We start from the raw sequence: 23,875 nt of genomic DNA on the forward strand, positions 1-23,875 counted from the left end.
TTTGTTGGATCAACAGCTAAATCCAGTAATACTTAACATTTTACAATGGCTTCTGCATTGATGACACATAAAGTCCTTATAGGAGTTCAGACTTTCGGAATCAGTGATGTAAAGGAATAGAAGCAGGTTGTGTCTCTGTGTTAATAATTGTAGATAAAACACAGATTCATCCCATCAGTTAAGGCGCCTTTCATTGTCTGAGTGATTAATACTTCAAAGTTAAGCAGAAAGTAAAAGAAAAGACAATAACCTTTGAGCTGATATTCACTTAAAAATACAGCCAATTTAAGACTTTTGACCAATACTATGCATTAATATGTTAAATTTACCTATAAAAGCAATTCACATGCAAAAACATATTCAAAAACGTTTTTCCCCATTTTATAATTGTCAGGCAATTTCGGGTGGTCCACAGTTTATACACTATCAGTATAAATGTGTCTGACACACCGAGAACGCCTCTTCCATGCTTAGCTAAAACCTCAAAGGACGTGGGGGGAGGAAGGCCTCTCCTTCTCCCTCCCAGGCTGCTGTGTGTCGTGACCTGCTGACACAGGAAGCATTTGTGTGGTCTGTTCACTCAGATGATGAGGTAACCGTGGGGAAGTTCTATGCCACCTTCCTGATACAGGACTACTTTAGGAAATTCAAGAAACGTAAAGAGGAAGGCCTGGTGACTGCGCACCCTTCCCAGAACAACACAGCCATTGCCCTGCAGGTGAGTGCTTATGTGTTTCTGTGAGAGAATGATCTGTGTGTGTGCGTGTCCGGGTGTGTGTGTGTGGGTGTGTGTGTGTGTGTGTGTGTGGAATAAGAAATGATCAATAAAAACTGTGAGAATGGATGTAATAAAAATTCAATCAAGTCTGTAGCATGTCTTTTTATGCATTTCACTCAGATATCATCAAGTATGCTAATGTCTATGATTTATGATCCAGCAGGGCGTTCATGATCTTGGTGTACAGTATGAATTTGTTCCTGTGGTTTATGTGTCTCTAATTTCTGCCTTTGGTCCTCCTTTGTCTTTACATATCATACATGTTCATGTTAAGCATGTATCATTGTCTCGAGCACCACTTCATGGGTTTTCTATGCATCACAGTTCACTTCTCATATAGTTCACAAAGCTTTGGCTATTTATTTTAATTTACTATGTTGATATATGGCTTAGGTATTTCCATATATCTTGTAGTGCACAGTGTATAACATGACGTACACACCATATAGTTTCTTTATCACTTTGTATTGACAGGTGGAAAGTCATTTTATCATACAGAGGAGAGGTCTGGAGGGAAAGTTACTGCTGGGGAACTACAACACTCACTTTGCCACTAAATGTCAGGAAGGACACTAGATTTTAAAATCTTTATTTTTTTATTTTTTTATTTTTTCATATCTTTTGGAGTAAGCTGCACAAGGCTGTTTGATTACATGTGATCTAACAAACAATGTTTAGTTCAGTTTAATGGGAAAACCCACAGATTCTTCAATCACAAGCTTTCCCTCCTTATCAGCAGGAATCGGTACAAATTTATCTGGAATGCCATCGGTGACATCCTCAGCTTCAGCTTAACTTGTCAGCTGTCTTCTAAATCAGTGGTTCTCAAACTTTTTTCAGTGATGTACCCCCTTAAAAATATATTTTTAGTCAAGTACCCCCTGACACGGGCAAAACATTTTTGGAATAAAAAAGAGGTACAGAGATCGTGGACGTAAATCCCATTAAAACATACTTTTCCATGTACATTATGTACTTCGTCGGCTCTGGTTTTGCCTTCTTTTTCACTTTATCTGTACTTTCAGCAGCATTGCTGCTATGCTTTAGCCACGTCTTCATAGTTACAGTGTAATCATGATAACGACAGGTCGTTGACGAGTGCCCTGGGTCCGTGGGTCAAACTAACTTGGTGGGGGGGTCCGTTTTATTTTAAAGGATATTGAAACTAAATACTGAATATAAAATTCAGTGCATGAACACACATTTATATTTTATCGAACTTTTTTACAAAATAATTTTTCCCAAGACTTATTATGAGGAGCCTACTGATTTTTTAAAGATATTTTGAAAAGCTTCACGTACCCCCTGCAGTACCTTCACGTACCCCTAGGGGTACGCGTACCCCCATTTGAGAACCACTGTTCTAAATGATACTTTTAAAGCTGGGGTTCTTACCTTTCTCTTAGATGCCTTTAGAGAAACTGACATTTTGAATTGTAAAGTGGAGCTATCGGGTTGACAGGCCAGCAATCCTTCCAAAGCAGATTTATGGCATCTTAAATATTCTTTAATCTGTAAAATTTACGTAATAGTATTTCATGCAAACACTGTTTTATGAAATTCTCCTTTGGACCATTACATTGGATGATAACTTACACAACTGTTGAGGTATTTGTTCCACAATTCAATGAAGTGTCATATGTCATATTTCTGTGAACGAGTGCACCTGAATTAATAGCCAGTTGCTTTCCCAGACTGAATTAATGTGGCTCCCAAATGTTTTAAGTTTGAATTAATTTTTAAAAGTCTAAAGAATATTTGTCAAATGTTCATGTGTTGAATGAAGGTGGAGGAAAAGCAGTTAAGGATTTTAATTCATATTCTACACCTTTCAAAAATGTTTGACTTCCCTTGGACTTGATCTTCAGGTAATACAGATATACACCGCACATATGCAGCACTGCCAAGAAATTTACTGAAACTTTTCCTATAATAACAGCAGCACTCGGGATATTTTAAATTTTCTCTTTTGCTTGGATGTGACTGATCAGATAATCAGAACCACAGTCTAAAGGGCTGTGATCAAAGCTTAGTTCAACAATTATTTCAGGTTTTAAAAATGTGTCGGAGTTTAGTTTTGTTTTAGGGAAGATCCATTCCAACATATCTGCTTCAAGAATGAGATATATTAATGTGTTTCTGTTTGAGCTTTCATAGAATCTGACTTAAAGCCAGTTATATTTGGCTAAGCCAGTTATATTTGGCATTGGCAAACAAGTCTAAGATTTTTATATTTACATAATAGCTAAAATTAGCTGTAATCCTTTCAAGATCATGTAAGAAAGAATCACACAAGTCGCATAAGAGAAACAACTAAAGGCTTTACGTTGTTCTGAAGCTAAATTTCCAGCAAACAGAATGTGGATGTCAGAAACCTAACGCAATTACTCTTTTATGCTAAACATTAAAGCTGTAAATTTCACTCAAAAACTTTTTGAAAAATCTTGTTTCTATTTGAGACATGTTCGGAAGATATTTCTCAACGTATCAAAAAACAAACACTTGTCTCTGTCTCTGTGTTGTCATCACCTCAGTCTGTCAGAGTTGTAAATGTCAGGTGCTGCACAGCCTAGGTGTGTGTATGCTTAGTATGTGTGGTGACTGTGACTGTACAGTTGAGCTGTAAGATGAACGTCCCGGCCTTCGCGCTTAGGCCTGTTGTTGTCATGATTACAGGCTGGCCTTCGCACGCTGCATGATATTGGGCCTGAAATTCGCCGAGCGATATCATGTGACCTGCAGGATGACGAGCTAGTTGACTTTATTCCAGAGGAAGACGAGGAAATATATAGGGTAAATGATTTAACCCTGCATGAGGGGGGAAATGTTTGGTGCAAAATTTAGGTTTTTGGTAATGTGTCGGTTTGTGTTTTACTGATAATGCACAGTTTACATGTAGCTGCAAATGTACATACAAAATATTTAAAATCTAAGTTTAACAGCCTTTGCAAACTGTAAATGTTTGTTTTCCTTTGCTTTAGATGTGTTTTCTACTTTTTTCTAGGCATGGGCCAGTTTTCAGTAAAAACTTATGTCACGATTTTAAAAAGCTAAACTCATGGCAAACATTTACCACTACTTCCCTACTGTTAGTTTCCACAGAAGCATAAAAATTGACAAATGTTTATGTAAAACCTAATTATTTTATATAATAGACTGAATTAAACTTTCAAATGAGACAGAGATCATTTATCTAGTTTAATAATAGCAGAATTTTTGTGTTTATATGTGCTTTATAACTTAAACTCATAAACAGTTAGATTGTTGTCCATTTTTAAATGTCCAAATGTGTTTTGTTGCTGAGCTTAAATTGCAAATTTTGTCTCAGACATTAACCAAGAGGGTCTCTTGCATTTTTTCCAGTTTAAAGAAAATAAAGTCCATTTCTTAGTGAAAACAGTTCATAACAATTTATGAGTTCAAACTTGTTGTCTCGTTCTCTGGTCTTTAAACATGAGGTTGAATCTAGATTTTGATCAGTTAATAGCTGCCACTGATTTTATGCAGTACCTGTCTGCATTATTTTAGTCATAAGTATGTGCATCAAAGCCAAAATACCTAAGAAATATGGTAATATTACCCTAAAGTTTGCAGTGATGTAACAGTAATATACTATTGTACTTTGTGATATATTTAAGCAGAAATTATAGTTGTATTTATTTTAACAGAGTTCAGTTGTGTCATAAATTGTATATATTTTTTTATTTAAAATACTAATACACTAAAACTCTGGTATTTTCTAAATCATAACATCAATCTGGCCCATGCCTAGGTTCTTGCTTCCATCAGTTGTAATAATCTCAACAGTGCTGTCATTTTACTCGCATATCATGTCATGAACCAGCTTTTAAGCCTACTTTTGCACACATAACTCTTGAAATGACACCAGTTTTCCAGCTAAACAATGTCAGTCTGTTTCTCAGCTGTTGTATGGGAGTAAGAAGCTCTTGTGGTTTTGCTTTGGACGTTATTCTGCAGCGTAACGGCGGCCTCTTCGGTAACCACCTAATGAACGGCGGCCATCGGCGAGCCAACGGCCATCAAACCAACACCACACAGCGCCCCCTGCAGGTGCAGCCCCCGCCTCATTATGCTCACATGGAGCAGCCAGTGGGGCGTCTTTCTCGAGCTAATGCAATGGCTCACCCCAACCACCATCATCACCATCACCACCATCATCACCGCCACCACAACTCCTACGGCAAATCTCCTAAATCCACCAACATCAACTTGAACAACGCCAACATGTCCAGTCTGCCCAACGGAGGACACCATATCTACTACGAACGCGCTCCTCCAAACGGATACCCAGGTTTACGCACCTCCTACTATGACTATAACAAGCCACGGACGCCCCAGGGTCAAAGGTAGACATATTGATTTTTAACCCTGAGATAAATTACAGCATGGAATGCACAGCTTGTCCCATGTTGGGTTCCCATCATTGTCCCTGTCTTTTTCAACCTTTGTTCACACCAATTTTTAATATAAAAGTATGGATAGAATTACAAAAAATAATAAGAGGAGAAATCAGGCCTATTGCTGTTGTGTTTTCTTCTTCAGACACTTCCTTGGTGTCTTTTGCTCTGAAACTGCTAGAAAAAACTAGATGCAAAACAGTTGAACATTCAAATAAGAGGTTGGCATTTCAGCTGTTACTATGGTTGATGTCGTGTTTAGAAACAAAAGATATCAGCCTTTGTGTGATAGCGTTCTTATTTTTGAAGTGAGCACAATTATTGACAATTATAACCAAAAGGTTTCTATTGTCAACCAAAAACTGGTCAAATACTGAGTTTTACGTTGACCATGTCTATTTGAAGAATGACCAGTTCAATTTATTTAAAGCCTCCCAAACTACATTTCTCAGAAATGAAAATTCCAGTTGCTTTCTGATTTGTCATCCAATTAATCCTAATCTGTTCCCTTTAAAAAATCCATGGACAAACCATTTTGTATTTAAGTTTTTAATTGCATATAACTGTAATTCTCTCTTTTAAAGTATTAAGAATTTCACAAATTTATGGGGCTCATGTCATTTAATTTAATTGCAAATTTTCTAATAGCTTTATTTTTTTTTTTTTTACTTTCATGAATGAAAACGTTGGGTATAAAAGGCCAAAACTGCTGTGGAGTAACCAACTGCAGTCAAAACCTAAAAATTGTCACAATAATAGAAAGTAATTGTTTTTTTTTTTGTCATCTTGATGCAGTCTTTACAAGTCAAAATTTGCAACTAAATGTACAATATTAATTACTCTGATAGTTGAGTACCCAAGCTATCCAGTGTGGCAGCAAAGCTTTTTAACAGCAACATGTCTTTAGTTATCGCTGTCTAATTCACAGTTTTGACCTCTGGTTGATGACAGATTCCTTAGTTTTATTAAGGCATTAGAAAAACTTTAGAAGTGCCACAAATTATCACTTCATTCATAATAATTGTCTCATAATTTACATCTTTATATTAAGTCATTCTGAAGCCTTTTGGATGCTAGAATAAAGTGGATCAAAATTATCATCAGGGAAGCAGAAATGCTGATCTCTTCTTTCATGTTCATCTTTTTACGAAAATCTAAATGTTTTCATTGTACATCAGAAATATATATATATTTATATTTTTTGCTCTTCCTCTGGTCTTAAAGGGAATTACAACAAAGATTTTTTTAAAAAAATCATATTCTGTATGCAAAGAGCTCAGTCGGTGTTATAATATTTTTATCAGCCTGTTGACCAAATAATGAATCACAAGCCTTTGTTTTCAGAATGAATTTAAGTGACCAACATCATATTATTCATATATTATGTTTACTTCACTGTTGTAACATTTGAAGAGTTTCTCTTAACCCTAAATAAGGTTGAAGAGCAATTTAATTACTTTGTCTTTATGCATAAAGAATACGTATTATTTAATGAACAGAAAAAGCTGAACTGCCCTACAGCATCATTCTCTGTCCTCTTCATACATACATATGAGAATGCTGTATATGTTCCATATACTGTATGAGATATATATATATATATATATATATATATATATATATATATATATATATAAAATATATATATATATACAGTTCAGACCAAAGGTTTGGACACACTTTCTCATTGAATTCAATGAGAAAGTGTGTCCAAACCTTTGGTCTGTACTGTATATATCTCATACAGTATATAGATATATATATATTTATGTGTGTGTCTGTCCTCCTCCTCCACCCTATTCTCTTTGTTCTCCCTTTCTCCTTCCTAACTAAACTGCTTTCTCTCAATCATCCCTCTGCTCTCTTGGACAGAAGGCGCTACTATGAGACGTATGTTAGGTATGTTGTTTTATTAGGCTTGGTTTCAGCTTTATGTCTAAAAGGCATTAAATGGGCTATTTTTCTTTCATTTTGACATGGACGGCTGCACTCTTGCTAAGTCCGTAAAATATGGTGAATATTTCCAGTTTTATGTCTGAATCCACTTCAGCTATAGAGCAGTTCTGTCAAAGACATAAATTATGATTTAATATAAACATCAGGGGTTGAAATATGAGTCATGTTATTCCTAAACGCCAATATCTCCCAGATTATTACAAGAATATTAGCAATAACAAGATTAGCAATAAATTTCAGTTTGACATAAGATCTTTTTTATTTTATTTTTTGCTTTGTTGATGTGGTTTTTTCCCTAAAATTAGTCAGTTTATTATTACTTTGCAAGTATGATCAGTCTATTGAAATATTGTCATAATTCAGTCTAATTAAATTTTACTTTGAACGTTCACAAAACCATTGATATTTTATAATAATATTTTGCTGAGTGCAGCTATTTTAAAATAAGTCATTTCACAATTCTTAAAGAGCAAATTTCTTCTATTAAATTGCGTCTGCTGTGTTACAGAAAACTTTTGGCAACAGTGTCTCCCTATAGATTTATAAATGATTAATTAATGCTTAGTAAAAAATGAATCCAATTTAATAAAAATGAGTTAATAGTGAGCATGGGCAGAAACGCAAAATAGTATCAAATTGAGTTTACTGTCAAAGAGCAGTCTTTTTTTTTAAACCATTCAGGTCAAAACATGATAGAAATTATTTTGTTCTTGTATTTCTGGTTCTGAATTTATTTTTATTTTAATCTCAATTGTTCAAAAACATACAAGAGAGTTCACGCTGTCATTACTTATTAAACAAATGTTTATAATCCTCAATAATCTGAAGTAATGCTTTAAAGAAGATTGTGTCAAAGGTTTCATACAGAGTTGTAAGGAAACAATAAGGTCATAAAGGCAACACCTATTTCAAGTTATTGCTGTTAGAGGTCATCAGGTTAACATAGTTTTTCTCACACAGCATTTATTTGATGGTTTAAATTTTTTTAGTAGATACTGACAGAGATTTAGATTTAAAAATGTATTAATCTTGTAGAATAGATCATTTTAATATATCCCGATATCTAAATCCTTCGATTTGAACAAATGATGTACTTGCACTTTCCTTATTCTGTAAATTGCTCGCAAAAACATATCAAGGAGAAATCAGTATAATTATTTACGGTTTGTTTTGTGACTTAACATACGTTCTCCTTTAAATATTGGTTACAAATTTTGGAGTTATGTAAATTGGCCATAAGGCTGATCCTGTGATCTGCAGGAAGCAAAAAGATGGACTGACTTTGAGCAAAGCTCAGGGTCCATTATTTCACAGCACATTGATATAACTTTGAGCAAAATTTTATTAATCACTAAAACTTTTCATATACACTATTATAAAAACACAATTTAATTCATCTAATGGTGAGCGTAATGTAAGACAACAGATGCTTGTTCTGCATCTTGAAATGTCTTGTTGTCTTGATTTTATGTGGTAAATATTTTGAAGGGTTGCCTCTGGCTTTGGTGTCCCCTAAATGGCTTTTGTCTGCGTGACAACGCATGGCCGTTGTAAAAGCAGAGTGAACACAAAAACCCTTTTGTCCCTCAGGTCCCAGAGAGGAGACGGCCATCACCCCATCATCCGCAGGGAAGAGGAGATTGATGAGGATCGCTTCTCTGGGGAATATTACAGCGGAGAGGAGTTTTATGAGGAGGACAGCATGTTGTCAGGGGACAGGTGCAACTTTGTCTTACTTTCTCGTTATTATGGTGTTGATTACAGGGCGACAATGTGGTCACTGAGGTTTTAAGTTCTGTTTTATTTCACAAGCATCCAATCGCATGTCCCAACGATATTTGGCTGCTGTTTGTGCAGCTTTCTAAGGAGAAACATTTTCATCTAAACCTGCAGATATCAGACCAGTGACACGGAGTATGAAACTCCGAAAGGTTACCATCACCCTGACAGTTACTATGACGATGATGAGCAGCCTCTCTACCGGGACTCACGGAGGTCACCAAAGAGAAGACTGCTTCCTGCCACACCTCAAGGTACTGCATGATCCTATCGATGCACAAAACTTACAGTTTGCACTGTTGGGATTTCCGAACAAATTTATGTCCAATATTAAGCAAAATGCTTCAACAAGTCCTCATGTAAAGTCTTTATATATTCTTATTAATTACAACAACTTGATAATGCTATGATAATAAGATCTACATAATAAAAACAACAGCAAATGAAAGAAAATAACTAACTAGAATAAGTAGTAAATTAAAAATATGTATGTTTCAATTTAGAAATGTATTTGGAAATATGTCACTAATTAATAAAAATATAAAATCAAACCAAATACTTATCAACATTTTAAAAACACGTCTAACATAAAATATTAATATTTTTATTGCATGTTTGTTTTTAGATCTGAAATAATTAATTTTGAAATACATAACTTGCTTTAATAAGAATTTTGAATATATTTCTAAAATGTCTGTTTATTTAAAAACAGACATTTTCCTAATTTTGTTTTCTTGTTGTGAAAAAGCGTACTTTTCCGCATTAATTTTAACTACTTTGTTTTAAACAGTGATGTAATTGTTTGCTCCTTCAGTAAAAGTCTTGATCTTTTAGTTAATAAAATTTTTCATGCATTGTGGAGAAAGATATTAGAATGTCTGCAACAAATTTTCATTCCCAAACGAAAAAATAGGAAATAAAACATCTTTTGGATGAATAAAAGTTCCACTTTTTTGAATGATTTATGTAATTCCACTTTTTGTTTCATTCGTTCAGGTCACAGAAGGCCTTCCTTTAACTTTGAGTGTTTGCGCAGACAAAGTAGCCAGGATGAGCTTCCACATCAGCGTACTGCTCTACCACTGCACCTTATGCAGCATCAGGTAATTATTGTCTGTGTTTCAGACAAATACTACATTTCAGTCATAATTCTGACAGAAATAATCTCTTTAGATGGTCTGGGACCAGAGCTGCCATGCTTCCTGTCTGCATGCATGTAGAGCTGAAATGTCTAATCTCCTCACCGTTCAGGTAATGGCTGTAGCAGGCCTGGACTCCAGCAGAGTCCACTGCCTCTCCCCCACCCGCTCCACTCGCTCCTGGGCCACCCCTCCCGCCACCCCAGCCAGTAAAGACCAGTCGCCATACTACACCCCCCTCATCCGCGTGGACGGTCCACACAGGGAGAGCATCTCTGGCAGCCACGTGTCTGTGCGCAAGAGCTCCTGGTACACAGACGATCCAGAGTATTCCCAAAGGACGTATTCGCCCATCCACCTGCAGGTTCCCCCGGAGTACCACCACCAGTACCACCAGAAGAGAGGCAGCGCCACCAGCCTTGTAGAAGCGGTCAGTTTCAAGCCGGTTTTATCTTGTTTCAAATCCAAACGTGGATGTATTTTATTAGGATTTCATGTGACGGATGAACAAAAAGCAGCAAAAATTAGAAATTTACACGATTTTCTAATTTAGATAATAATCGGAAATGTGTAAAATGCATTACAAGTTAACTGGAGATCAAGTTAACTTGTAATGTTAACATAGCCACTATCTATTACGAGATGGTTTAAGTTAATGCATATTCATGTGTTAGCATGGCCTAGTCAAAGTCCACACCTAAATCTAACTGAGAGTAGGTGGCAAACTTAAAAAGTGACGTTCACAGATGCTCGTTTTGCAATCTGATTCAATTGAAAGAAAAATAAATCAACACTAGTGATCGCCTGTGATTCCACTGCTTTGTTTTTGTTGAAAGTAAGAAAGTTTAAGGAACGCTAATACAATTTTAACAAACTTTAGTTTTAGTAGAATTGTGAAAAAATGACATCATTACCTTTTGTTATTCAGACTGCAAAAAAAAACAAAACAAAAAAAAATCAATTTCCTTCCTTTTCTGCACTGCAGGTTTTGATATCAGAGGGTCTCGGGAGATACGCCAAGGATCCCAAGTTTGTTGCTGCCACAAAGCACGAGATAGCAGATGCATGTGAGATGACAATAGACGAGATGGAGAGTGCAGCCAGCCACCTGCTGAGCGAAGGGATTGCTCCCGGCATCAACGGGGTCAACGTGTTCCCCCTTCTGGCCCCCAGGGATTATGAGCTGCCGGACACCGGAGCCAGTTACAGTGACGAGGAGCCAGAGACCGAACCCAGAGCTCCTTACGAGGAGGACCTGGCGGATGAGATGATCTGCATTACGACTTTATAGCATTAGCTGGAGGGATCTGCAGATCTGACTGGGTACAATCTAGAACATTTAAATAAAAAATTAAAATTTTAAAAAAGAAATGCATCTGTTGGCTCCGACCAAAAGTAGTGCCTTTTACACAGAGCAGAAAAAAAGGCATACGGGAGGAAGAAGCGCCATAGAAGTCCTGAACGTTTAAATCTCCTCCTGCCAGCAGAGGAGGTGAGAGACTGAAACTCTCTGAGGAAGATCTTCACCTGGAGGGAACACAGCCTGCAGCCGGCTGGAGGCCAGGCCACTGACGCCAGGGAGAGAGAGAGACGCTCTGCAGGGCGGGTCTCTACGGGTGATGACAATCAGATGTATGATGTCATTACCTCAGTCACTTTATTAAGGTTCGGCATATCATGCAAGTTTTCAATGCAAGCATAGTGAGTCATATCTAGAGATGTAGTCTTAAGGGGAAAATCAGAGCCTGATCCGTTTGTTGTTTGAGGCGGGTTGTCTAAGGGTCGCTGGAGCTAATGGAAAATGTCGAGTCGTAACAGATTATGCAGGAATTAACTGTCCTACTTTTAGCATCATTCAGCTTTAGTTGTGTGTGTTTAAAGAAACAAAAGCATTTGGAGTAAATGCACTAGCAGGCAGGTTATTTTAAACATTTAAGAATAGCCTGGTTAATACTTCTTAGTTGATATGTTGTAAATTGTATAATATAACAAGAGAAACTTTGTAAAGAGATAACTCTATATTTTGTAATTATGTATCATTTAAAAGATCAGCAATATGAACCCTTGTGACTCCTGTTATTCTATAAAAGGAAACTTGCATTATTTTAATGAGGTACTATGATATTTAAACGCCTTTTGTTTTTTGCTAATATGCACACTTTATTTTGCCTATAAAACATTTTTTAGACGCTCTACTATGGTTACACACCTGCACAATATATTCAAATGACTTCCTAAAATGGGGTGAACATATGTTGGTTTTTGCAAAGCGGAGCATTTTCTGCAGTCGAAGTGACGCGGCTGTCTGAGGAGTACTTTTGTTTGGATATTTTGTGTCGTGTGTACATGAATTTAAATGCATCCATGCATAAACATTGCTGCTTTTTCTGTTGGTTTTCGAATCAAACTTTAGTTTGTCAGCCCCTGATGAAATGCCTTTTTTTGCTGCTGAAAGAACTAAAACTTGGATAAATTGATATTTGTGCAGCTCATGCTGGGCTTGGTGTAAAACTCCACACTCCACAGGGACTTCTCTGCCTTTATGTACCGTGTTTTGCAAAAACATTTTATGCCCTTTGAATGTTTTCACATTTGGACACATTTCAATCATTGACCTCCATGTTTTAATTTTTTTTTTTTTTTTATGCGATAGACCAAAACAGCTTGGTACATAGTTGTGAAGTGGAAGGAAAATTAGACGTGGTTTTATTTTTTCTTCACATAAAAATCTGAAATGTATAAAATGCATTTGTATTCAGACCCAATGAATCAATACTTTATTGAAAAACCTTTTGCAGCAATTAGATTAGAATTGAATTCACAGTGCAATGTCGCAATAGCATCTCAATTGAACTTCAGTCTGGAATTTGACTTTCACTAATGTTCAATAAAAAGCATCTGAGATGTTTAGGTAACAGATGAATTAATACAGAGATTAAATTACGCACAGATGAACTCTATTTACCATTAATAGGTGACTTCTGAAGGCTATCGGTTGAACTAGATTTGTTTTCGGGACACCAGAGCAAGAGAGGCTAAATTTTACCTGGTCAACGGCCAAAGAATTGTCTGGGGTTTTTCAACCGTTTTAGGGTAATTTTGATGTGTTGAATCCAAAGACCATGGTGGTTTTGCTCGATCAGGTCAACTTTCTGAACTATGGATGCAACATGAATGCATCAGAATCCATGACTTGTTCTAACAAATGGATCGGTTCCCTGAGAATCTGGGATCAATGATTGATGAGACGGAGAATTTCAATTTACATGTACTTGCCCTTACCAGTGATTATTATTCAATTTACAGAAATACAACTTTGCAACATTTAATTTAGAAAAGGGTTTTTTTCTCCTCAAACCTTTTTTGAATGAGAAATATTAACAAAAATGAACTAATAAATTCAAAAACAGGAATCAACTTAGTCAGAAGATCAGATTTCTCTAAATCAAATTAGAATAAAATCCTCACCTGATTGAGAAAAATTGATGTAATTTTTGGATTCAGCGGTACAAAATAATCCTAATTCAGTTGAAAAACCATAGACAACTTCCAAAAAACATTTTTTTTTATAACAAAGTGTTATTATTTACTGAGGGGAAATAAACAATTCCTTCCTCTTCACATGAGCTCCTTTGTGTTGGTCTGTCACACACCGTTGGAAAAAAATACACATTTCTTGTTGTGATGTGACAAAAGTGTGAATAACTTCAGTGGGCATGAATACTTTTTCAAGGCTCTACGGTTTGTGAGGGCTTGCGGCTGCAGGCCAGTGAGGCTCGTGTTCACGGTGGAACAGCAGGGGGCGAACTGGTGCCAGAAAGGTTGGGAGGTGCAAAGCAATAACCCCGTCTGTACCCTTTTCTCTTTCCTCACCTGGTTTCTTGCATACAGTTTATACCTCGTTGGCAACTTTGACGACATATCATTGTGTCAACATATCTGTTCGCACAGCGTGGAGACTTTAAATGAGTTTTACTGCGGGGTGTGCTTTTTTTCCCCCTCATAACAGCTCAACTTCTTCTGTGTTTCATCAGTTATCATTCCCAAGTCCGTGACATATTAGACTAAATAAACAATAGTGTTTCTTTCAAGTATCAAAACGTAGAGTTGAACTTTCCACAGATGATGTTTAAGGTTCCTATGACGTGTTGCTCATGAGCACTTGATTCGTCGGTGGGTGTACTCTCAATCTGAATGCTGTCTTGAACGTTGAGGTTTTCCACTTTGTGTGCACATTGAAAGGGCTCTTTGAATTGTTTGTGAGTTTCAAACAAAAAAAAGTGTGTTCTAGTCCTTTTTGTTGGTGGCTAAAAGGACCAATGCACATAAAAGGCACATTGTACTATTTGTAGCAATTACAGAACTAATGAACTGAAGATATGCATTATTTTGTAAAGACTTTTAAAAAGTTGTTTTGAAACTAAAGATAAAGAGAACTTACTTTTACCTCATGTCAGGGAATTCCTGAGAAAAGAAAATGATTTGGTTAAGTCTATACCAATGGTATTTAAATATTAGCACATAGTTGTTTGTCTTTGCACAAGTAAATGTATAGTGCTTTCTGTTTCTCCTTTTTCTAAACAGATTTGTGTATTAAGGTGAGACGATTTTTGTACTTTTTGTGAACGTGCATATGGTTTAGTGGAATCTGTATCTGTCATTTACACCTCACCTCTAAATGCTGGGAATGAAAGAGTATAAAAATATTTTCAAGGTGCACTGTTCCTCTGTTTCACAGGTATGGAAAAAAAACAACAGAAAAACATACCAGTTTACAGAGAAACACATATTCATTGAAACATTTTTGTTAGTTTTTCTTCATCTTGTTATGATTATTATTCTTATTATAACGATTATTAATGTTCAGAAATCTGTATTAAAATAGAAGCTAATGTAAAATATGTACAAACATATGGGATGACCCACGATAATGTTCTCTACTTGAAAGTCTTGACATTTCCTCAATGTTTTTATTCAGTAAAACATCATTTCTCTCTGTAGCAAATGCTTTAATACATATTTAAATCCTCTAGATTTTGTATCAATGCATTTTTTGTATTTTCTTTTTTTCATTTTATTTTGGCCTTGACTTCATTTGATATTTTGTTTTCTATCATCAATAAATAAATTTATGCTGACTTAATGCTCTCGTTTATTTGTGACTCAGTTATTGTTTTGTCTTTATTGCAGATTAAAAAATAAAGACAACCACAGGACACTGATTTATTGATGTGCTTAACGCAAAAAAATCTGGTTATAAGATTTCAACTGGGAGCCACTTTATTTGTAGACATGGCCTCCACGGTGGTTGTTGCCTCTGACGCCTCGTCTTCCTCCACCAACTCCTTCCCGCAAAGCAGGAAGGGAACCGCGTACTTACGAAACTATAAAACAAGCAAACAAGAAAAACAAACATACGCAGTTATTAACATCTTACATTTAAGTCAATGGATCCATAAGGACATCAGTTTCCTGATGGTTTCAGACTGTAGGACAGTTTTAAACATGCAGCATGAAGCTCCTATAAGCTAATGCTCTCTCTGAAGCCCAGTGCTTCAGTGCATAGCCTCGTCTCTTTCCTGGAATAAAAAAATATGGATTTAATTCATCCTCTCTTTAAAGAAAACCAAAGAGACGCATTAACTATGCTCATTATTTTTCTTTCGTATTGAAAGCCCTCCAGGTTCACCGCTACTCTGCTTCTTTCCTGGCTTCATTTAGAGGGAAAAATATGTCTTCTGGGAGCTATTTCTTTTTTTTTCTTTACAGAAAATAACTTTGTTTTATTCTTTAACTATTTACCTAAATTTCTTTGAAGGACAAAGTCACTGATGGAGGTTGGACTACTATTAAATCTGGGCTTTCTGTTTTTCTTCCCCAAAGAAATTAATCCTCACTCATGTTGTTTGTCTTTAGCTGTGTGTCCATAGCTGTTGCTGCTTATATCCTGTTTGCAGATTCTTGGGTTTTTCTATCTTCCTGGGTCCGTACTTCAATGTTTAGCTATGTTTATTTCCTAGGGAAAGCCGCTAACAGAGTATTTGTTTCTGTTTTTGTGGTGTTTTTCTTACCCAATAGAAAGTATGTGTGGGCGTACTTGCTTTGTATTTATTTATGCAGCAGGATATATTATAAATAAAAATGTAACAGTTTTTCCCAAAGTAGAACAACCCCAACAGTTTAGTTTATACAGTTACACGTTAGAATTATGACGCAGCACTAAAAACACTAAGCATGTTTTTAACTTAAAGTAGATCTGAAGCATAATTTCTCCAGCAAGATGTCTGTGTTATGTGTCTTATCACCACTAGATGGGGCTGATGTGCTATTACAAAAGCAGCAAAGGATTTATAGCTGATTTACGATCCCTGATTTAACTGTTAGAATAATTAAAGTGTGGTTTTAAGTTACCTGTTTGTTGAGCAAGATATAGATGATGGGATTGTACGCAGTGCTGCTTTTTGCCAGGTAAACCGGCAGCGTGCCCACCAGCGGATGAATCTTTGCATCAGGTCTGCAGACTACAAACATGGCCAGACCGGCGTACGGCAGCCAGGCTGCCAGGAAGGACAGCACCATCAGAATCACCATGGACGCCACCTTCATCTCCCCTTTAGCTACTGCTCCACCTTCCACACAGGCCATCTTTGAAACCTGTAACACAGAATACCAGGAATGATTAGTGACTGACAAGAGAAGGCCCATGGACTGTGAAAACAGTTGTTTGTATTTTAATAAAATCCCATAAAACTTATTATGATCCTCGTAATAATAAAAAGCAAAAACAAATATATTTGCGATCTTTGTTTTTGCTTTTTATTATTACAAGTTAGCATTTGTTAGTAATTTAATGATTCATTTCAACACAGAGACATGATGTTGTCTTCCCAAGAAATTGTATAAAATATAAAAAAAATAAGAAACTGATAAAAGCAGACTGAGAAGACCATCAATTGTCAGGTTAATTTTGAATTAATAATTGCACTAAGGTTCAGAACTCTGCAGAAAAAAACACAAAATGGTAAACATGTCATCATGACGATTAATAATTGGTAACATTTCAGGGCAACAAATGATGATAATCATTCAAAAGTTAAAATGGAGAAAAATGTACTGTCTAGATTGGAGGCAATTTTACATTTTTCAAAGTATAATTAAATTTATTTGTAGACTATATCTCTTTGTTCGCGCAACATCAATTTTATGCATTTTCTCACTTGCCATTTTGTAACTCGTGTCTTAAAATCCAGCGTTGCTTTGTGTTTCTTTGTTTATTATGCTCTTAACTGAGCAAGATGATTATCTGAAGTCGTTCCCCATCACATTTTTATAAGAACAAAGTATATGGCTTCTAAAGTGCTGATGCAGGAGAGGCATTTAACCATAGAAGAAACATTTTGAATCTCAAATATACCCACATTGTTCTTTCGGGATGAGAAATGTCTCACCTGGTGTAACGTCCAGAGAAGTTTTGCATATGAGACCAGGATCAGAGTGAGAGGAAAGGCAAAACACACAGCAAAGTAAGCAATGAGGTAGGAGACATTGTTGGGGTCTGTGTTGTGCCAGTCTGGTGCGCAGGACGTCCCGACACCCTCCAGATCGTACCTGCCCCAGCCGAAGAGTGGGGGCAAGTTCCAGGCAAGAGACCAGAGCCAAGACAAGACTATACCTCCGATGGCATGCTTCTTTTGGAAGGTTACTTGTCCCAGAGGCTTGCACACCACAAACATCCTCTCCACTGCAATCAGAGCCACTGTGCACAGGGATGTGATGCCTGCAGAGACAGAAAAGCTGATAAAACCAGTCAAATAAGGTGAGCGGTTCCTGAACTGCTCCACTCTTCAGACTCACCACACAAGGACACAGTGAAGCCCTCCATCACACAGCCTGTCCTGCCCAGAGAGAAGTACCCCTGGGCGTTGTTGACCACCGACAGCACCCCCCCGGTCATCGCTGTGCCCAAGTCGGCTGCGGCCATGTTCACCAGAGCGTAGTTGAGCGGCTGCCTCAGCTGCTTGTGCATGAGGGACACGATGATCACTGTACCGTTCAGCACAATGGCAGGAATAGTAAAAAAGGCCATGATGACGGAGAGTACGATGAAGCCCGCTCGTGACAGAGGGGGCTCCTCCGGTGGATCCATGTAGAACGAAGCATTTGGTAAAAGCGCAGGGGGCTGCATTGCTGCAAAGCAGGAAAAAAGGGGGTCCGACTCTATGTTTCCTTCTTATGTCAGAGTTGCCAGATCTTCAATAACTCTCTGACTGAATGAGACGGCTGAGATTAGACGGCTGGAATAAATCCCTTGGATCTGGAGTTAAGAAAGAGTAATTCCTTCAAATGATCATCCTTGATCCCTCGCCTTTCGCTTGATTGCAGAGAGGTTTAAACAGGATGCTCCAGGCTGGATTAAAGTCAGCAAACAACTCATACAGCCAGCACTCTGGCAAACCTCACGTTGTGTTGCAGAAATTACTTTCTGCTCATCTCATAAATCATTTGACTTATAATCTCTTCCATCTGATTCTGATCATTTTTGTTACGTTTTGTGCCTCTTTGCCACATGAAACTTTCAAAGATTTATCCATTAATGCAAATTGAGGCTCATTTTGAGTTTATTCAAGTTTAATATCTGGTTTGTTTCTTTGTGGTTTAGTGGAAGACACAGTTTGGTCTTTATCAAGCCTCTTTTATTATTTACATTTTCAGCTATAACTGTTTTTAGTAACCGTTTCCTGACGCATGAAGATCAACACACTTCTGCTTTACTTGAATATCATGTTACTTTGTTATTCCTCTTTGATGAGTGGATAAAAATGGCCTTGTGTGTCATATCATATTTGCAGCTCTCTAATCAGCTTTATCAAAAAATAATAATAATATATTTTTTATACATAAATAAAAAAATAAGTGAATTTTTGAAAACTTATTTCAGAAAATAATCTGAATCCATGAAGCTTAGAAAAGAAAAGAGAAACTGGATCTGGCAAAAATACTTATTAACTGAATCTATTGAAATCATAAACATGTTTCATTTATATAGTGGCATAAAAGACTGCTCAGTTTTTGTTCTCTATAATAATTGAACAAATATAGAAATTAAAACTCTTATTCATATAAATACAGGGTAGCTGTATAACTGAAACTGTATAATTGAAAAAACAGCTCTAGACCTACCAGGTGTTTTAATAGGTTTGGGTTTTTGTTTATTACTTTTGGATAAAGTTCTCACATCATCTGTTTAGGTTTAACACTAGCAGGACTGCAGAAATAAAAATGCCACTAAAAGGAAAATTTGTGATTGGAAATTCTGAACATAATTTCAATATTTAATGAGAAGTAATGCTAAATATTCATCATACACATGATTTCATTAGAGTCAAAGAGTTACTGTAAAATCACACCAGTGTTTTTAAGACACACACTTCCATGTGATTTCAGCAGATTAACCATAAAACAGGTGAAGGAAGTGAATTGTATTTGAAGTATTAGAGCAAAGATAAAGGAACTGGCTGGAAAGTGATGATCTGGCATTAAAGCAGAAGCAGCCTAATCTAATGCTTCTACAGAAGTAGCTGCATTTTTCTCATTAAGATAATAAATGTGATTAAATTCCTTGGATTTACATCAAATTATTGATCCAGGATCTGTCTTGTACTCCTTGTATATCTTTTTATTTTACGTTGATCCTGTCTGCTCCTCAGTAAACATCCTGTGAAGTAACTAGTTATGGGTTTGTTTACACAAAGTGGTGTGCTGCTTTAGATCCACATGGTCGTACTATTAACCCTAACCCTTACCGAACCAGTTACCAAACTCACGTTGCATTGTATTATATTTAGCCTTTAAAGCTCTGATGATCCGTCCCCATCACACCCGTCGACACATTTGACTTGATCATGTAATCCACAGTGGGTTGAATGCTGGAAGTGGTCTGTGTGGAGTGATCCACAGCCGCTGAAGAACTGAGGTGAGGTTAAGCCCATAGATTTAACAAGAGGTGTCCGAAGTTTCACCTTCTAAGAGGTTTATGTTCAATCAAGTCAAGATGCAGATTATAACTGCGAGGGCTCAATACAGGCTAATGGTTCAAGACTGACTGCCTCTAATTATAAAGCGAAGCATAACAGGCCTCACATGAGATTACTTTTATGTTCATCTGTTAACATTGGCATTTTTGTGAAGATGATCTACAAGTCAGTCCAAAGCATTGAGCTTAATAGTTAAAGCTACTGATCCAGCCAAATCAAAGTGTGCACACTAATTATAGGACTTGTAAAATTCATTTCACTGATATTATTTTACTGTCAGCAGAAAGAGATCAGCCAAGTAGACTGGGATTTAGAAAAGAAACCCTGAATATCTTTGTGTAAAACAATGATAGACTTTCATGTAAACATTTGTCTTATTTACAGCTGAAGGCACTAAATTATTGAACAATGAAAATTAATTTTAAAATATGGCAATAACTGTTGTAAAAACAATAAATGATAATATCTGAAATATAGTAAGCTAATGTTGAGAGATGGATGGATGGATGGATGGATGGATGGATGGATGGATGGATGGATGGATGGATGGATGGATGGATGGATGGATGGATGGATGGATGGATGGATGGTTCAAGTTCTTTTCTTTTGTAAAAAGTGTTGTTTACCAGAATGTGAAAGAATTGGGTTTTTAATGAGGAAAAATAACCTTGTTGTTTAACTGTTTGTCATGGAGTTGGATTAATCAAGATTATGGGTTTATCCCAAAGCCAAGAAAAACAAAGGGGGTGATGAACACAGGTCTGTTTGAGCCAATCTAGACATGCTGTAAAACCAACTATGAAGACCTTAACACAGAGAAATGATGCGCAGGCCTCTGCTATGTTATGTGACTAAACTCTGTGCTTAGTTGAGAATTATTAATGCAGTGAAATCATCACTGAGTTCAGCACCATGGACAGCACCTATACTTTCCTGGAAATGATGCATTCAGGAAGTCTTTGATTTGATCCAAGATCATCTAAAGCTCAACTGATGTAAAACCTGAGAGAGAGATGAATTAAACAAATGAATGTATGTAGCTCACATTGAAAAGTGAGTTAATCCGAGATGCAATTTTAGAGGTGTCTCAGCTTTAAAAAAATAGATTTTGATCAACTGCTCTGAAAGAAAGCTAATTTGAAACCACATTTCTGAGAGTAAGTGTCGATTAAAAGCCTCTAGACAAAAAAAAAAAGCAAAAAGCAACCCTGGTGAGTCATCGGTTTGGTTTGCTCAAGGACACATCAGCATGACTGTCCAATCAGTCTTATCTACAGCGGCTCCAATAAAACCAGCAGACCCTCCTCAGTTCTGTGACTGAGAGATGTTTTTATTTGATGGCTTTTGGTTAATTAAAACATTTTAGGAGTCGGTGTGACGCTCAGGCCGCCGGTCAGAGAAGACACTGGATGATATTGTCCGTCATCCAACATTCAGGTGGCTTATCGGCACGTCCCAGGCAGCAATGGGCCCCCTCACAACTTTGATGTACGATGCAATTACGAGTCTAATAAAAGCCTCAAGTGGAAACAAGGTTCCTGTGGAGGGTGAAGGCGGTGGGCTGTGTACGGAAGGAGGAAAAGGAGGCGCTGCATCAACCCGTCTGATGCCCCGACGTGATTATCGCCTTATAATCAGCATTTACAGTGCAGGACGATGGGGACGTCTTCCGGTATGATTGAATAATGGGGCACTGAAACTGTTTTCATACATGAGGAGTCGCGACACTGCAGTGTGCCAGCAGCAGTGTTGGGATCTGCATAGAAAACTCGCTGTTGGGTGACAAGGCTGGCCCAAGTGATTAATTAAGACTTCAACCAATCATGGGTAATGCACATTGATAATGCAAATCTCCTTTTTCCTTTTCACAAGGGCTCTTATCTTCTCTCGTACGAGTTGTTTCTTTGTAGCTACAGCCGCGTCCCAGTAAATCTGACTATCATTGAAAAGTTTATTAATTTCAGCAGGTCATTTCAAAATGTTAAATTATACAAAGAATAATTAAGCACAGCTTCATAATTTTATGCGAGTTTATTTTTGTTGATTTTTAGAATAGAATAGAATAGAATTCAACTTTATTGTCATTGCACTGTCACAAGTACAAGCAATGAGATGTAGTTTGCATCTATCCAGAAGTGCTCTACGAGATATAAATATTTATTTACAGATGTACAAGACTATGTATGTATGGACTATAAGGGGTTATAGCAAGAGATATAGATATTGTGTATAAATATAAATATGGATAATATGGAAATAAGGATTTACATAAAACCAAAGCTTAATAAAAATACAAAAGAAACAGTCAGTTCTGTTTCTTTCTGTGTCTGTATGTCTTGAAGCACTCACGTTAAACACTATAGTGAGTTTTCTGTTGTCACTGTTACTTGTCCACAATTTCTCTATACACTTTTTCCTTTCACCTAACTTTTCCTAAATGTGCTTGGACTCTGTGAACAGTCAGTTTCTTTATAAGTTATGTCTTGTGGATGGTACCATGTGTGATGGACAACCACCAAGTCAACAGATTTCCTGACGATTCTGCAGACTACAACTTTTTTAGGTTATCCTCCTGTGAACCATAGTTATCAAAATTAGCAAAAATTAATGCTTGAAATACTCTGTAAGTAATGAAAGTATATAGTGCATGAGTTCACAGGACACTGGTAATCTTGGGTTTTCAAATCAAAGCCAAAACACAATTTCAGGAGTTTTATTTAGGTTTGTTTTTCTGGTGAAACTTGTAATTAAATTCTGATTTTGGAAAAACCCTAAAAGTCTAAGGCTACAGTTTTAAAGTACCTATAGTATATACCTAAGTCAGCAGAATTTATTTATTAAAAAATGTTTATAGTTTAGTTTTTTTGGGGGGGGGCGGGGGGCCTAATCCCCTACAAAATGTAAAAAACATTTAAATATTGTAACTTTTCTATTTTTGACCTGCTGTAAACACAGAAAATGGGTAATATTTGAGGAAGGGTTTAAGTCTGAGTGACAGACATTCATAAAGGGGGAATTATAAAGTAAATTGCAAGCAACATATTTATATAAAGAAGTATCATACAGCCCTTGAAACTTTTCCTGCCTTGACTTTGTCCCTCTGCAGCCCCCCCTTGATAACGGCACTGTTTAAACCTCTTTTTTCTCTCTCTCTCTTTCTTTCTCTCTCCCATTTTTGCAGCAGATCTGTAGCCCTCACCAGATATCTGCAGCCTCATTATCTCCCACAGAGACGATTATACTAAAGTAAATTCCCATGAGTCCAATATGGTTCCCAGTTTTAACTTTATGTTCAGAAACATTCATAGCCCATAGGCTGTTTCTTCAACCAAAAATAGTAAAATGAAGTATAACTTCTGGTCAGATTAAAGAGGTCCCTTTGTAAAATCCTTTTTTGTTTTTTTCGCAGTTATGGACATAAATCTAGGAGTGTTAGGGGAATCATATGCATCAACTTTAGGACAGAGATGTTTTGTCTAAGTGAGACTGCAAACATTTAACCAATTATATTTTTCTTCAACTTAGTCCATACATGTTTTTCTGTTTATGTTAGAAAAGGAATAAAGCCACGCATTGTCTCCAAAAAGCGATAATCTGCTTCTCAGAGCTATTGAGCTGCAAACAAAGAGAGGCGCTCTGTAATTCCTGCACCATGAGCCGAGAGGATTTTCAGAGAGGGGGGAGGAAAAGATGGAGAGACACGCTGGAGGAGGATGCTCTCTCTCTCTCCTTCTCTCTCTTTCAAGCCCACTCAGATACAGTAGTGGGGCT

At 36.8% G+C, this 23,875-nt stretch overlaps 2 protein-coding genes across 16 annotated transcripts in view; one reads left to right on the forward strand and one right to left on the reverse strand.

Annotated features, from left to right (window-relative positions):
• The window catches only part of cacna1da (calcium channel, voltage-dependent, L type, alpha 1D subunit, a), a 75,291-nt gene extending 60,469 nt beyond the window's left edge, over positions 1 to 14,822 (forward strand). For 12 of the 15 annotated variants that reach the window (XM_028002859.1, XM_028002862.1, XM_028002864.1 and 9 more), the window contains 9 exons: positions 585 to 718; positions 3,455 to 3,571; positions 4,757 to 5,145; positions 7,069 to 7,095; positions 8,743 to 8,871; positions 9,046 to 9,185; positions 9,928 to 10,034; positions 10,183 to 10,500; positions 11,056 to 14,822. In XM_028002859.1, coding sequence (XP_027858660.1) covers positions 585 to 718; positions 3,455 to 3,571; positions 4,757 to 5,145; positions 7,069 to 7,095; positions 8,743 to 8,871; positions 9,046 to 9,185; positions 9,928 to 10,034; positions 10,183 to 10,500; positions 11,056 to 11,361 — 1,667 coding nt within the window. In that variant the 3' untranslated portion in view covers positions 11,362 to 14,822. The remainder of the gene's footprint in view (positions 1 to 584; positions 719 to 3,454; positions 3,572 to 4,756; positions 5,146 to 7,068; positions 7,096 to 8,742; positions 8,872 to 9,045; positions 9,186 to 9,927; positions 10,035 to 10,182; positions 10,501 to 11,055) is intronic. The other 3 variants (XM_028002860.1, XM_028002868.1, XM_028002861.1) reach the window with 3 other exon arrangements.
• Positions 14,823 to 15,334: 512 nt separating this feature from the next.
• Positions 15,335 to 18,255, reverse strand: LOC114134915 (parapinopsin-like). Its single transcript, XM_028001781.1, has 4 exons — positions 17,925 to 18,255; positions 17,519 to 17,847; positions 16,482 to 16,724; positions 15,335 to 15,454 (listed from the first exon to the last, which is right to left on the reverse strand). Exons 1-4 carry the CDS (start codon positions 18,253 to 18,255, stop codon positions 15,335 to 15,337), a joined length of 1,023 nt encoding a protein of 340 aa, XP_027857582.1.
• Positions 18,256 to 23,875: the final 5,620 nt, after the last annotated feature.

Source organism: Xiphophorus couchianus, chromosome 20 (assembly GCF_001444195.1).
Source record: "Xiphophorus couchianus chromosome 20, X_couchianus-1.0, whole genome shotgun sequence".
NCBI lineage: Eukaryota > Metazoa > Chordata > Actinopteri > Cyprinodontiformes > Poeciliidae > Xiphophorus > Xiphophorus couchianus.

What these genes read in the sequence shown, in the direction of transcription:
- LOC114134915 (XM_028001781.1), bottom strand. Translation starts at nt 18,255, where the DNA reads ATGCAGCCCCCTGCGCTTTTACCAAATGCTTCGTTCTACATGGATCCA. An exon ending in CTTCACTGTGTCCTTGTGTG is followed by an intron (nt 17,848 to 17,924) that starts GTGAGTCTGAAG and finishes CTGTCTCTGCAG; the next exon opens with GCATCACATCCCTGTGCACA. An exon ending in TTCTCTGGACGTTACACCAG is followed by an intron (nt 16,725 to 17,518) that starts GTGAGACATTTC and finishes TCTGTGTTACAG; the next exon opens with GTTTCAAAGATGGCCTGTGT.